The 13,019-nt window shown below is 39.6% G+C and overlaps 1 protein-coding gene across 5 annotated transcripts in view; it reads left to right on the top strand.

The window, feature by feature from the left end:
- The window catches only part of cab39l (calcium binding protein 39-like), a 62,219-nt gene that overhangs the window by 41,881 nt on the left and 7,319 nt on the right, over nucleotides 1-13,019 (top strand). For all 5 annotated transcript variants that reach the window (XM_069889716.1, XM_069889718.1, XM_069889713.1 and 2 more), the window contains 3 exons: nucleotides 4,714-4,878; nucleotides 8,291-8,409; nucleotides 11,833-12,001. In XM_069889716.1, the coding sequence (XP_069745817.1) occupies nucleotides 4,714-4,878; nucleotides 8,291-8,409; nucleotides 11,833-12,001 (453 nt within the window). The remainder of the gene's footprint in view (nucleotides 1-4,713; nucleotides 4,879-8,290; nucleotides 8,410-11,832; nucleotides 12,002-13,019) is intronic.

Below are 13,019 nucleotides of genomic sequence, written 5' to 3'. Positions count from 1 at the left end.
TCTTCCACAGGGATGCTCCCTTTCTGACTCCCTCATCCACTCTTCCCTTCCCACCAATCGTCCCCTGTGACTGCAGGAGATGCTCCACTTGTGCCCTCACCTCCATTCACGGCCCCAAATAGTCCTTCCAAGTGAAGTAACACTTCACTTGTGAATCTGCAGGGGTTATCTATTGCATCCTGACCTCCTGCTGCGGCATCCTCTATTGGAGAGACTGGACGCAGACTGGGAGGTCGCTTTGTTGAGTACCTGAGCTCTGTCCACCACAATAATGAGGATCTCCCAGTGGCTACCCATTTCAGTTTACTGCCCCATTCCCTTGCTGACATGTTTATCCATGGTCTCGTGCACTGCCAGACTGAGACCACCTGCAAATTGGAGGAACAACACCTCCTATTCTGTCTGGGTGTCCTCTAACTGGATAGCATTAACAATGATTTCTCTGGTTTGTCAGCCAGCCGCCCCCCACCCATGTCTTCTTTCAGACTTTCTATCTTACCTTTCCTGTCTCCTTTTACCTCTGCTCTGGATTCATAAAGCTAAACCCTCTCCCCTCCCCTTATCAGTTTTCACCTTTCCTCTCTCCTGACTTCTTCGACATATCCAATTATCACTTTTTCTCTGGTGTTTACTCCTCCCCGTTATTTATTTTATTCAGGCACTGCCTGCTTCTTCCCATACCTTGAAGTAACGATTAGACCCAAAATGTTGGTAATGTATCTTTACCTCCAGCATTTCTGTGTTTTTACTCCAATCACAGATTTTTGTATTTCACTCTGTCTATGTATATCCCAGTAATTTGGTAATGTTGTTGGATGACAAAGGAACTAATGCAGGTAGCAACAGAATTGGGTTATGATACAAACAATATCAATCTTGTTATCTCAACCCAACCTGCTTCCTTACAACAACTTTTTCAGCTCTCCAGCTGCTCTTGCTCCTCAATGTTTTCTTTGTGATTGAGGCAGCCATAGCAAGAAAATCAGCAATACACCTGTTCATTGTCATGGACCCTAGTGCTTGCCTATCTGGATTTGATATTGACACTATCATTTGGTCCATTTTAACAATTTTAAGATTGGGTTGGGTCTCTGAAATCCAACCAATATCATTGGTATCACTGTAGTTACCCAGTCTGTAGCTGTGGTGCTGATCAAACGATCACATTGGGATGAGTGCCCATTAATAAAAAATTTACCAGCAGGTTTTGAACTACACCTATGGTGACCAAGAATGCTTTGGCATTAAAATAAATGGAAAGTTATTTAATAGCAAAAATAAACTGCTGGAAGAAATCCACAAGTCGAGCAGCATCTATGGAGGCCAACAGATGGTCAACATTTTGAGTTGAGAAGTAAATCATGAAAATTTGTAGACACTGTGGTTGAAGTAAAAGCACAAAACGTTGGAGAAGCTCAGCAGGTCAAACAGTCTCCTTCATGTTGCAAAGATAAAGATGCAGAACTGACATTTCAGGTTTGAGGAATGCCTGCAGGCATCCAAACAAAAAGCTAATGGGGGTGTGGCAAAGGCAGGAGATGGGTGGAGTAAAGAGAGAGGGGCAGCAATAATGAGGGGGAGGAGGGATGGCTGGGTGGTTAGGGGAGAACTGGAAAGGGAAATAAAGGTAAGCAAGTTTAGCAGAAAGCAGAGAAATAAATGTTACTGGCATCTGGCTGGAGATTGCCCTGACAGAAAATAAGGTGTTCCTCCAATCAGCAGGTGGTCAGGGAGGGATAGTACATAAGGCCATGGACAGACATGGGAATCTGGGAGTGTGACTCAGAATTGAAATGGTTGTCCACTAGAAGGTCATTGTTGTTGTGGACGAAGAGGAGGTGCTCAGTGAAGCTGCATGGTTTCTCCAGCATTTTGTTTTTATTTTGAGTTGAGACCCTGCATTGGTCTTGATGAGCTTAACCTGCTGAATCTTCTATCAGTTTACCTTTTGTTCCATATTCCAGCATCTGCAGTCTGGAGTGTCTCCATTTGATTTTAATATTCAAGTTTAAATTGGTGTAGAGTGTAGCTAAAAGGCTGTGTTTAATCTATTATGTTTAGGGTGTGTCTTATTACTTGTGTTATTTGAATGTTCTTGATTAAAATAGCATGCCTGTGAAGTATTGTGTACTCATAACTGTCTGAAAACATTTGTTCCAGATTAACTTCTAATGGAAGGTGACTGCTAATATCAAATTTTAAAATTGTTCAGTAAATTTGGAGTGGTGAATGTGAAATGCAAATGACAGTCAATATGCATGTTTTAAACTTTGAACTTCCTTGGATCTATGTAATTTAAAATCCCATACCTTGCTTGAAGATGATGGATCTTATCAGAAGATATATTAGCTGTATCTCAAAATGTAAAGCTCATTTGTTGAAATTATTTTTAATACACTGTTCTGTTAAACAGTAGAAGCCGAATGTTTTTTTTTTAACAAAACTAAATGATTCCTCAATCAACATATGATCCAAGTTCTGTGAGCAGTTGTGGAAGGTAGATAATTAACTGTGAGTCTCCATGAACATTCCTGCTGTAATAATGTCACAGTCTAACCTATCATGTACCATTTTCAAATGTTGAGTTGTACAGTACAGAAACAGGCCCTTTGGCCTTCGACGTGTGTTGATCAAGTATCTATAAATCTATTCACTGGAAATACTGAGAGAGATCATCCATCTCTGTTCCTCCCTGAGTCTTTTCAGTTGCAGAAGCAGGCATGGGTGGTTTTATTCTCTAATACTGAGATATACCAAGAACTCTTAACAGCCTTCTATCCCACCATGTTTGATGCAACACTGGCATGAAATGAAGGCATGGTAAATTACACTGGTAGTTAATATCTTCTGTAACTGGAAAAAATCCATTATGGCTAATTACTTTAAAACTCTACATAAAAATCTAATTACTCATACTAGAATGCCCTTAATGGAACTGCCAAGTGATGAAAGCTGTTATGGATGTTGCTATCAAGCAACTCTTGGCGATGTGCTCACTTGAGACAAAATCACTTGTGAGACAAAATCACTTGTGAGACAAAATCACTTGTGAGACAAAATCACTTGTGAGACAAAATCACTTGTGATTCGATTGAAGTAGCTCTATTTCAGGCCTTGGTTCATGGTTGAGAGAGTTCAGTTTTGGTGTAGAGACAAATGACTAGCTGCAACAAAAGTTGCATTTGATTACCTCTGATATCAAGGAGTGGTTGGTGAAAATTTATTTTGTGGGGCTTTGGGATTAAACTCGGCAAGCTGAAGTCACATTCAGACAAAAGAAATAGTTGGTGGTGACTCCTTCGTGGTTTAATCAATGATGCCAAATCCTCCACAAAGTCGGTGGTTATGATGTAGACCAGGGGTTCCCAACCTTTTTGTTCCTCTGTACCCCTTGGGCATTTTTATAGGTTCCCGTGTACCCCTAAAAATTAAGGATTTAAAAAAAAACACGACATTGTGCAATCTGACTGCAGATTACAATACCATGTATTGTACAGTAGTGGTTATTCTCTCAGACCCAATGTACCCTCTGGAAAGTGCAAATGTACCACTGGGGGTACATGTACCCCAGGTTGGGAATCCCTGATGTAGACTGATGACTACATTGTGTTCATTTTCACTCATGATTTCACAGATCATAAAGCAGTTGGTTTTTTGTATGCAGACAAGAGCAGGGCAGCATTCAGTTTTTAGAAAATTGTAATGCAATTTTCAAAAAGAACAAAACCCTATTTCCCCATTGAATCCCATGTTATAAGTAGAGATACCTTCCTATGTTTTATCCTTTACCATTCATGTTGAGTACCACAGCTGATGGTTCATGGTGTGGAGCTACTTAAGAGATTGTCTTGTCAGTTTTCTTAGCAAATCACTTCAGTGGCCTTTTGGAGACGAGCAATTGTAGATACTTATCTCCAAGTCATCAGTTTGAATGGAGATGTGCACTTCTTTAATGCATTCAAATATAATTTAATCATCCCATTCATGTCATAGATTATGTGATAATATATACTCCCACAATCCTTATATTTGCACACTGTATGCATAATTTCTTCAGTGTATTAAAATAGACCTAAACTTTCAAGGGCTATATTATTTATCTAATGACATTACAAGACGTGGATTGTCGTTGGTACAGATGAGGCTTTAAACTCAATTGAAGTGCTTTCACCCATTTGAAGCACTGCTAAGGCAGTGGTTCTCAATAATTTACTTTCCACTCACATTACCACCTTAAGCAATCCCTTACTAATTACAGAACACAGATGGCATAGGGAATACTCAAGTGGTAGGTGAGTGGAAAGAAAACGACTAAGGACCACTGGCTTAAGTATCTACATTAGCAGCAGAATTGCTTTTACTGTTGTATGGAAGAGAGAATCTGCATAAAATAAAATGGATACTGCCTTTTTAAAATACTCAGACAAGTTTGACTGTAGATAATAGCATTATATAACTAGAAATAATGTTTATAGTCCTAAAAAATGTAAATGTTAGTCATGTTAATTAGTGTTTTTACCATGTCAGTCATTTAATTTTAAAATTGCATATTGTGACTGATACAATATATGATTGGTTCTGCTGATTTTTATTTTCATGGTTCTGTAGATTTTTGTCTTTAACAAGAATTGATTTCCATCCAGATTTTATTACCTGTACAAGTGCTCTTTTTCCCATTGAAACCTGGAAACACATTTACTTATTTGTCCCAAGGCCTCTGAGGAAGTGTCGAAATGTCTGCTAACCATGAAAGAGATACTGTGTGGTACCAATGATAAGGAGCCTCAGACTGAAACAGTTGCACAGCTGGCACAGGAGCTATATAACAGCGGATTACTGATATCATTAATAGCACATTTGCAACTGATAGACTTCGAGGTAAGAAATACAGCCATGCATTGACTTGCATCCAGGCGACATTCTGGAAGTGGGGTCACAATTTGATTTGGGCATTTCAATTGTTATGTGAAATACCATGCCTATTTACCTAAACTTCCATATTGTACATACATATGCACATATACATTATAAATGATTTCTATAACATGTACTGTACTATAGGTGTATACTGTGTACCATTAAACGACTGGCAGCACAATTGCTTTGCTTTGGCTTTTGAGCCCATGTGTCAAATGCGTGACTTAACAACTGCTAACATCCGCCAATGTTGGTCACGGCGTCAATTTTAAAATTTTTATTGAACCCTTATGGTGATCTCGGACATATGTGCGATTGGACATTACTCAGTTGGGCATAAGTTGAGGTATGGCTGTAATGAAGCAGTGTATTTGTGATGGCTATCCTGTATAAAGGGAGTATTTCAGGTGATCGTGGCTGTGCCTCTTTTGCTCCAAACACAACTACCATGTTGATGTCTGTAATGCACAGACATCAAAAGGCTTTCATGTAATATTCTTAAGACAGTGTCAATCCATAAGTTTTTATTACATTATGATTGAGGTCGAAGGAAAAGTTTGTGAAATTTAGGCTTCTCTTTCTGTGGTCTCAAGTTTAAATAATAATGTTTAGGTTTAACAGGAATGATTTTTTTTTGCATTTGCTCAACCTGATGGCTGCAGCAAATGTTATCTATTGTCATGTTGCATCCAAGATAAAATAAAGGGAGAAAATTGTGGCTTCTGCAAATATGTTTCTTTCATTCAACTATGCAATGTGCAAGTTACTTTGTTTACCTTTTGTATTTTCTGAAGTTGAAAGTTTGGAGCTCCAGATAAATTATCTGTCAATTTGCACTTCTAGCATTTGATTTTTCATTTGTTCACAGTTCATTATGCTAACTACCTCTTTGACCAGAGAATTTAATACGAAGAAGTTGTTTGGATAGATTTAGAAAGTTGTTTTTAAAGTTGTGTAGTCAAACTTCTCCAGGCTGAGAGGCCTGGGGTCTAGTGCAATATTATAAGTGCAAGTTCTTTAGCATCCATGGAAAGTAAAATACAGACAATGTTTAAGGCTTAAGCCCTTCTTCAGAAGTACCAAAAATAGAGAAGACACCTGAGTAAAAAGGTGGGTGGGAGGAACACAGGCCAACAGGTAAGAGGTATTTGTTTTGATGAAGGTGGAAGGGTTGAAGAGAAAGAAGCTAAGAAGTGATGGGGAGGGCAAAGGGCTATGAAAGATAGCTCTCTGATAGGAGAGGGAAGGGGTGGGGAGTTAGAGGAAGGAAGACAGAGGGATGAAGGAAAGAGAGGCTGGGGAGAGGGTTAAAGGAGAAGTTGATGCTGCCTGGCTGGAGACTGCTGAAACAGATTTGTTCCTCAAATTTGTGGGTGGAGGCCTTTGACAGACATGTCAGTGTGGCAATGCCAAGGGGCATTAAAGTGGTTGGCTATTGGAAGGTCCTTGCTGTTCCAGCAGCCAGAATGAAGGTGCTCAATGAAGAGATCTCCCAATCTGCATCCACTCTCTCTGGGAGCAGTGGGTGCATTAGGTAAGCTTACAGATTCATGGGTGAAGTGTTTCTTTATTTAGAAGGACTCTTTGGGGCCCTGCATTGTGGAGAGGCTGCAGGTGCGAGTGTACCATTTCTTGTGGTCACAGGGGTTTGGGTGGGGAGGGGGAGGTGGGAGCAGTTGACAGCAGGGGTGAGAGAAGGAAACGTAGAGGGAATGATCCCTATGGAAAACGTAATGGAGCAGGGGGAAAAAGACGTCTGTGGTGGGATTAATTGTAGGAGGCAGAAATTGTGAAAAATGGTATATTGGATGTGGAGGCTGTGAGTGTGTTGGTTGAAGATTAAGGGAATCCCGACCCATGGTTGTGGTGGGGAGGGGTGCAGAAGCCAGGCAGATGGAGGACATTCGAGATGTCCTGGACTGGAAAGCCACCTCCTGGAAGAAGATGCAGTAGAGACAGAGGAATTGTGAGAAACAAATAGAATCCTTGCAGTAGATGGGTGAGAAGAGGTGTAGTCAAGGTATCTGTGGGAGTCGATAAATTTACAGAAAACTCCCTCATTCCCATGCCTCACTTCCTCCAACTCCCTCCCCTTCCTTTCTATCTTTCTTTGCCCTCTATCATCTCTGCTTCTTTCTTGACTACCCTATCACCTGCTTCCATCTACCTGTTAGCTTGTGCTCCCACCTCTTTATTCAAGCTTCTGGCTGATTTTCAGAAATTTGGAAGAAGGGCACAGGCCCAAAACATTGACTGCCTTTTACTCTCTGTGGATGCTGGATGATATGAATTTCTTCAGGCATTCAGATTTGTTTACACAGTGCTACGATACTTGCCCAAGTAACCTAAACATATCTTGCCACTTTTTGAAAATCATCATTTGTTGGAAATGCTTTACTTCCAGGTTACAATAGGATATTATGAAGAGACCATTCAATGAGAGGTTATTATTGTAAGAAGGGGAGTATCAAATTACTTGCAGGAAATGCAAAATACTTGAACATGCAGCAACAAAGTTACCCTTCTAAGTGTATAAATTAGATTCAGTCTGAAGAATCGAGAACTTTTCAATACTGAGCTCATCCGTGTTCGGCTCTAATTCAAAAGAAGTCAATAATGGGATTATACTTATTTTCCAGTAAATTTAAAGGAAATGTGGAAAAGGAACCAGTTGAATTTTGAGGAAATGTAGGAAAGAGAACCAGATGAGTTTCAAGGGAGCACAGGGACCAGAGTCTCAGGGCTTTGAGAGAGCATCTGACTGGAGGCCCTGGTTTGTGAGAGTGAATGTCTGAGCCATAGCCTGGTGAACAGATGCCAAAGCACTGGGATTTCTGAATAGTAGAGTATCGGAGTTTTACTGTGGTCTTCAAGCAATTTAATTTTTTTTTTAAAGTGAATGATCTCAAATTTGCCTTTTTTCTGCTGCGTCCAGATAAATAGCCTCACAGTTTTTTTACATCTTAACCTGCTACAGGTTCAGTGGGCAAACGTCCTGCAGATTTGTTAGGAAAACTGCAGAGGTGTATGCTCCAGAAATGGACTAGTTCAGCCGCAGAGCACAGTGGTCTATCAGTGGATTTCAGCTATTCATTAAATGAAGCATTTCATATAAGCATGCTTGCATAGGAGACCTGAACACATTTAGAGATACAAAGGTATGTGCTGGAAGTCCTGTGTGGAAAACCAACTTAAAGGCCCAGGCCATGTTTGAGTTTTGAGTTGTGCAATTAGCTAATAAGATCTCGGAGTACTTTTTTCACTAGCTCTGAAGGTCCACAGATTTTAATGAATGCATTTTCATTCTGTTTAAAAATGCCTTTCTGCTGATGTTCTGTCTTTTGACTTTGTTGTTAAATATTTCATAAAACAGGGGAAAAAGGATGTTACCCAGATCTTCAACAACATTTTGCGAAGACAGATTGGTATACGCACTCCAACAGTGGAATATATATGTTCTCATGAGCAAATTTTGTTTATGCTTTTGAAGGGGTACGTATTATCCAGCAGTTTCCTTAGATGATATAATTTAACTAGTGAATGTAAATGCTTCAACCTTTTTAATGAAAATAATATTTTGAGTTTATTAAATGAACAAAATAAATTGATTAGCTGCAGTGATATTTTTGACATAATCATAAAGTGGTCACTGTGGCCAAGAAACTGACAACTGTTTTATGGAGCACCTGCATTCTGTCAATAACCACCATTCTTAGCTGCTGGTTGATTGTCATTTCATCTGCCCTTCCTATCCCACACTGATCAGTCTGACTTCAGCCTTCTCCATTGTCAGAATGAGGCCAAATGAAAATTAAAAGAACTTGTATTCCTCTTGGATAGCATATAACATGTTGGTATGAATTTTCCAACTTCAGAAAACCTGCACTAGCTCTGGTCTTTTCTCCTTCTGATCTACCCAAATTCTTCTCTCCTCAGCCTGGTCCCATCTGCCTTACAGCCACTCACTATATACATTACTGGTTGTTCTATTCCTTCCCCAAAATAGTTCAATTTATCACATCAGAGTCCAGCATCCTGTGTCTCCACTCATCACCTTCCAGCCTCTACTTCTATCGAGTGCTCTGTACCCTTTTTCTCTTTGCATCTCCATCCATCACCCACCAGCTGATGTCTCTTCACCCTTTACATCTCACTTCATATGCTCATCACCCCCTTCCTCATTTGATTCCATGTTTTGCCTGCCACATCTCTGACTGTCACATCTTTATCTCGCTATCTCTCCTGAACACACTCAGCCCTGATGCAGGGTGTTGACCCAAAACATTGATCATCCCTTTGGCTCCACTGCTGCTGCTTGACCTGTTTGTTGTTGCATCAAGATGATGATCGACTTTTTTTAAATTGCAATGTGCTAATTTCCAGGAAAAGAACATTTTGTTTTCTTAGACAATTTAAATTATCTAGATGTTCAGTGCTTAATTTTGAATCTGCAGAGAAGGTTTGAATCTGCTAGTTAAACCTGACTGGAATGTTCACCAAAAGCTGCTGAAAATGCAAGTCCTGCCAACCCTAAATTTTGCTGGCAGTTCTCACATAGTGGATGTCCCTTCTAGATAAGTTTTTTGTCCAATAATATTTTTTTGATTAAAATCTGGTACAATGCTACCTCACTTTAGTGATCACAAGATGTTCCCAGGGACAAGAATGGTAATGCAATTAGCACTAAAAGGCATTTTGTGTGTACCTAGCAATATTTCTGAGCCTGCAACTTGGCACATACTCATGTCTTCTCTATTGTTCCTCACTTCTCTGCCCTCAGCTGGCACACTGGTAGCAATGAATTGTCCAAGCTCAGTGTAGAGACATTGCACGCGGTAGCTTGAGTTGGGAGAGCTGTGCAAACACTCAGCACCGAGGTTCAGGGCTGCAACCTGCTCAGTGTCCTTGGGGTGGCCCACTGCTGGTGACTGCTACCACCTGCTTCACATATTAACAGCCTGACTAGATCCTGTGCGCTTTTTCATCACCTCCAGTTAGATGTGATGGAAGTTGGTGCGTTACCTTCTCTTTAGCTGTGCAACACTCAAACCCAGATATTTCTGTATGATAACAAAGACCTACGACTCTTGAGTTTGATGCCATACTGGTTGGGGCCCAATCTGTGTGGGTTAGGTTTAAGTGGGACGGAGCCAATGGAGCACTTGGCATGCATTCAGTACTCCACTGCCCCTAGTCCACTTAAAGCTAACCTCACTGACAACCTCTCCATACTGATCGTTGGATAATTCATTACTGCAGGAGCACCAGTAAAATACAGGAGTCTGTGCCACATTTTGAGATGGGCACCTGAGAGAGTAGGATTTGCCCAGACTCCTGCCACAGTCATGGCAACTTGATATAGATGGGTATTTTACCTGGGAGTGTTCATTCTGCAGTGGCAAGAATACTGTAATGAGTTATCAGTTTGTTAGATAGCACTAACCAGAGTATCAATTTAAATGTAATTAACATTGTATGATCTGTCAACATAAAAATGTATATGTTACTCAATTTTTTGCTTGATTTATGGCATTTATGTGTATGAGTTATGGAGATGGGTTTGACCTCCAACTGTGAATTGCCTTGGAACACATGGCATGTTGAAGAAGAGTGGGTGATTTGAAGCTGTTGATTATGAAATACTAAGTTTCAAAAATGTATAATTGGCAACTAACCAAAGGTTGGGGGTGTGTGTGTCTTGACCCTAGCTTTTGCTGACACCAGCTGCTGCTCAGCATCGCTTTTCATGTACACTACTACTCTTGCATCAACCTGGCAGAGGTGGTAGTGACATCAAAAGATTCTTCAGAAAGGAAGCAGAGCAGCTTCATGGGTGAGATCTCAAACAATGTCAAAGACTTCAGCTTTTTGAAGATGAGGTTAAGCAGGGACTTCAGAGCCCAAAGAAGGAAATTGCACTGCAGTGAAGTGGCATAAGATGGTATATGCAAAATGTACCACAATTGCTGTGGAAGCCGTATTGACATGCAAGGTTTTCAGAGGTTTGAGGAGCATTCAGACTACGAAGGATGTAGAAATGAATTTTTTTTTTCCAAATTATTTAGAGAGACTTTGACCAGGGAAGGTCCTATGTGGTATGTTATATGTAGCTTGAATTTTTTGGCTTAGTTAAATCTTTAGAATGGGACAAAAAATTATTGATTGCTGATAGTAAACTAAGGACCACATTTTGTGTCCACATCTCAGTAACAGTATGACTTGCATTTTACTGAAAATAGGGCATTTTCTGCTTGCATCTTTTGACCCATTCTGGGGCCATTATGTGTTTCATGGCTCTTGGGATTTGGATTCAGGATTGATTTTTTTTTAAAAGATACTGATTTGAAATCTTGTGCTATTATGTATTTATGTTGATAGAAAATTGTCTATGAAATTTATGAAAACCTGCTCAAGACTGAAGGGAAACTCCAGATTAATGGCTTGTGTGTTTTGAAAAGAATGCAGATGAATCGATACTTATTGAGAGAAAGTGAAGAATGGATAGGGATAAGCTCCAGGAAGTCTCATTTCTATAGTCGAAACAGTTAATGTACCACTAGCTATAAACTGCATTAATATCCTGGCTGACAGTGAAATAAAGGACAATTACTGTGAGAATTATTTAAGCATATGAATTGAGAAAACTCAAATGCTTAGTAAGGATAACTGTTTTGAGCCTGTGAGGTTAGTGTCTGCCCTGTGGGTTTCCTAATCAAATCTAAAGGGTAATAATACTATTTATTTCTAAATGATGAAATTGGTTTATTATCAATGGATCCAAAGGAAAAGCAAACTATGGAAATGCAGTAACTGAGGTTCGTTTGTAAATGGAATTTTTAAAGTTTTTGCTCCATGCTGATGTTGGACCTTTATCAGTACTTGGTCTTCCAAAGTATATTATTTTATTTTATTCAGGTATGAAACACCAGAAATTGCCTTGAACTGCGGCATCATGCTGAGAGAATGTATCAGACATGAACCACTTGCCAAAATAATCCTATATTCAGAACATTTTAGAGATTTCTTCAAATATGTGGAAATGTCAACATTTGATATTGCTTCAGATGCTTTTGCAACATTTAAGGTAAATTTGGCTCTTTAAAAATAACTTCATTCAATGTGCCAAATAGGAAAGTTGAAATGAATCTAATTCCTGTAGCCAAGTGTGGAACTGTTATGGTGATCCATGTTTCCTGCTACAGGTAGACTGTGGTGGAAGTAGACATTTGACACGCTTCATTTGAATACAAAAGCTGGGATATATTACAAGGGTACAATAAGTTCATGAGACCACACTTGCAGTAGTGTGCAGTTCTGGTTGTCTAGGTATAGATAGCATTAGGATATGCAGGAACTATTCAAGAGGGATGTTACTGAGACTGGAGGGTTTGAGAAAAGACTGGATAGGCTGGGGTATTTTAGAGTAGGGGGGTGAATTTTGATGTATGGGACATAGATAAGGCGAAGTTGCCCTTTTTCCCAGGGTGGGGAAATCTAAAACTAGAGGCCATAGGCTGAAGGTAGGAAGATTTAGAAAAGACCTGATGGGAAACTTTTCCACACATCTAGATGCCAGTGAAGGGCTGTGACCATGGAAAATGTAATGTGTGAAATAGTACTATACATAATTGAGTTTTTGGCTGAACTGAGGTATGTTCAGTAAGCTGCCAGAGAAAGTGGTAGAGGCAAGAACAATTACAATATTTTTAAGACATTTAGAAAGGAACATGGATAGGAAAGATTCAGAGCAATCTGGATCAAATGTAGGCAAATGAAATTCTCTCAGTTAAGCAACTTGGCTGGCATGGACAAATTGGGCCAAAAAGCCTGTTTCTATGCTGTATAACTTGAAGACTATTTTTAAAAAAAAAGTACTTAAATCCATCTATTTATTTTCAGGACAATCTAATAACTAAGTCACCTTTACTAACACCTAAATGTAACTCAAAATTTCAAATGCTGGGGTGATTGAATGCCAGTTCCCTGCTCATTTGTCTCATTGCCACAGCAACTATCTTTTTTTGCTTTTGAGTGTTTAAACTCGTGTTTAAAGACTGAAATTTCAATTCAATCCTGAGGTTTTAATTGATGGATTGATGATC

Source organism: Narcine bancroftii, chromosome 7 (assembly GCF_036971445.1).
Source record: "Narcine bancroftii isolate sNarBan1 chromosome 7, sNarBan1.hap1, whole genome shotgun sequence".
In the NCBI taxonomy this organism is placed as follows: domain Eukaryota; kingdom Metazoa; phylum Chordata; class Chondrichthyes; order Torpediniformes; family Narcinidae; genus Narcine; species Narcine bancroftii.
This window is presented reverse-complemented; position numbering and strand designations above follow the sequence as displayed.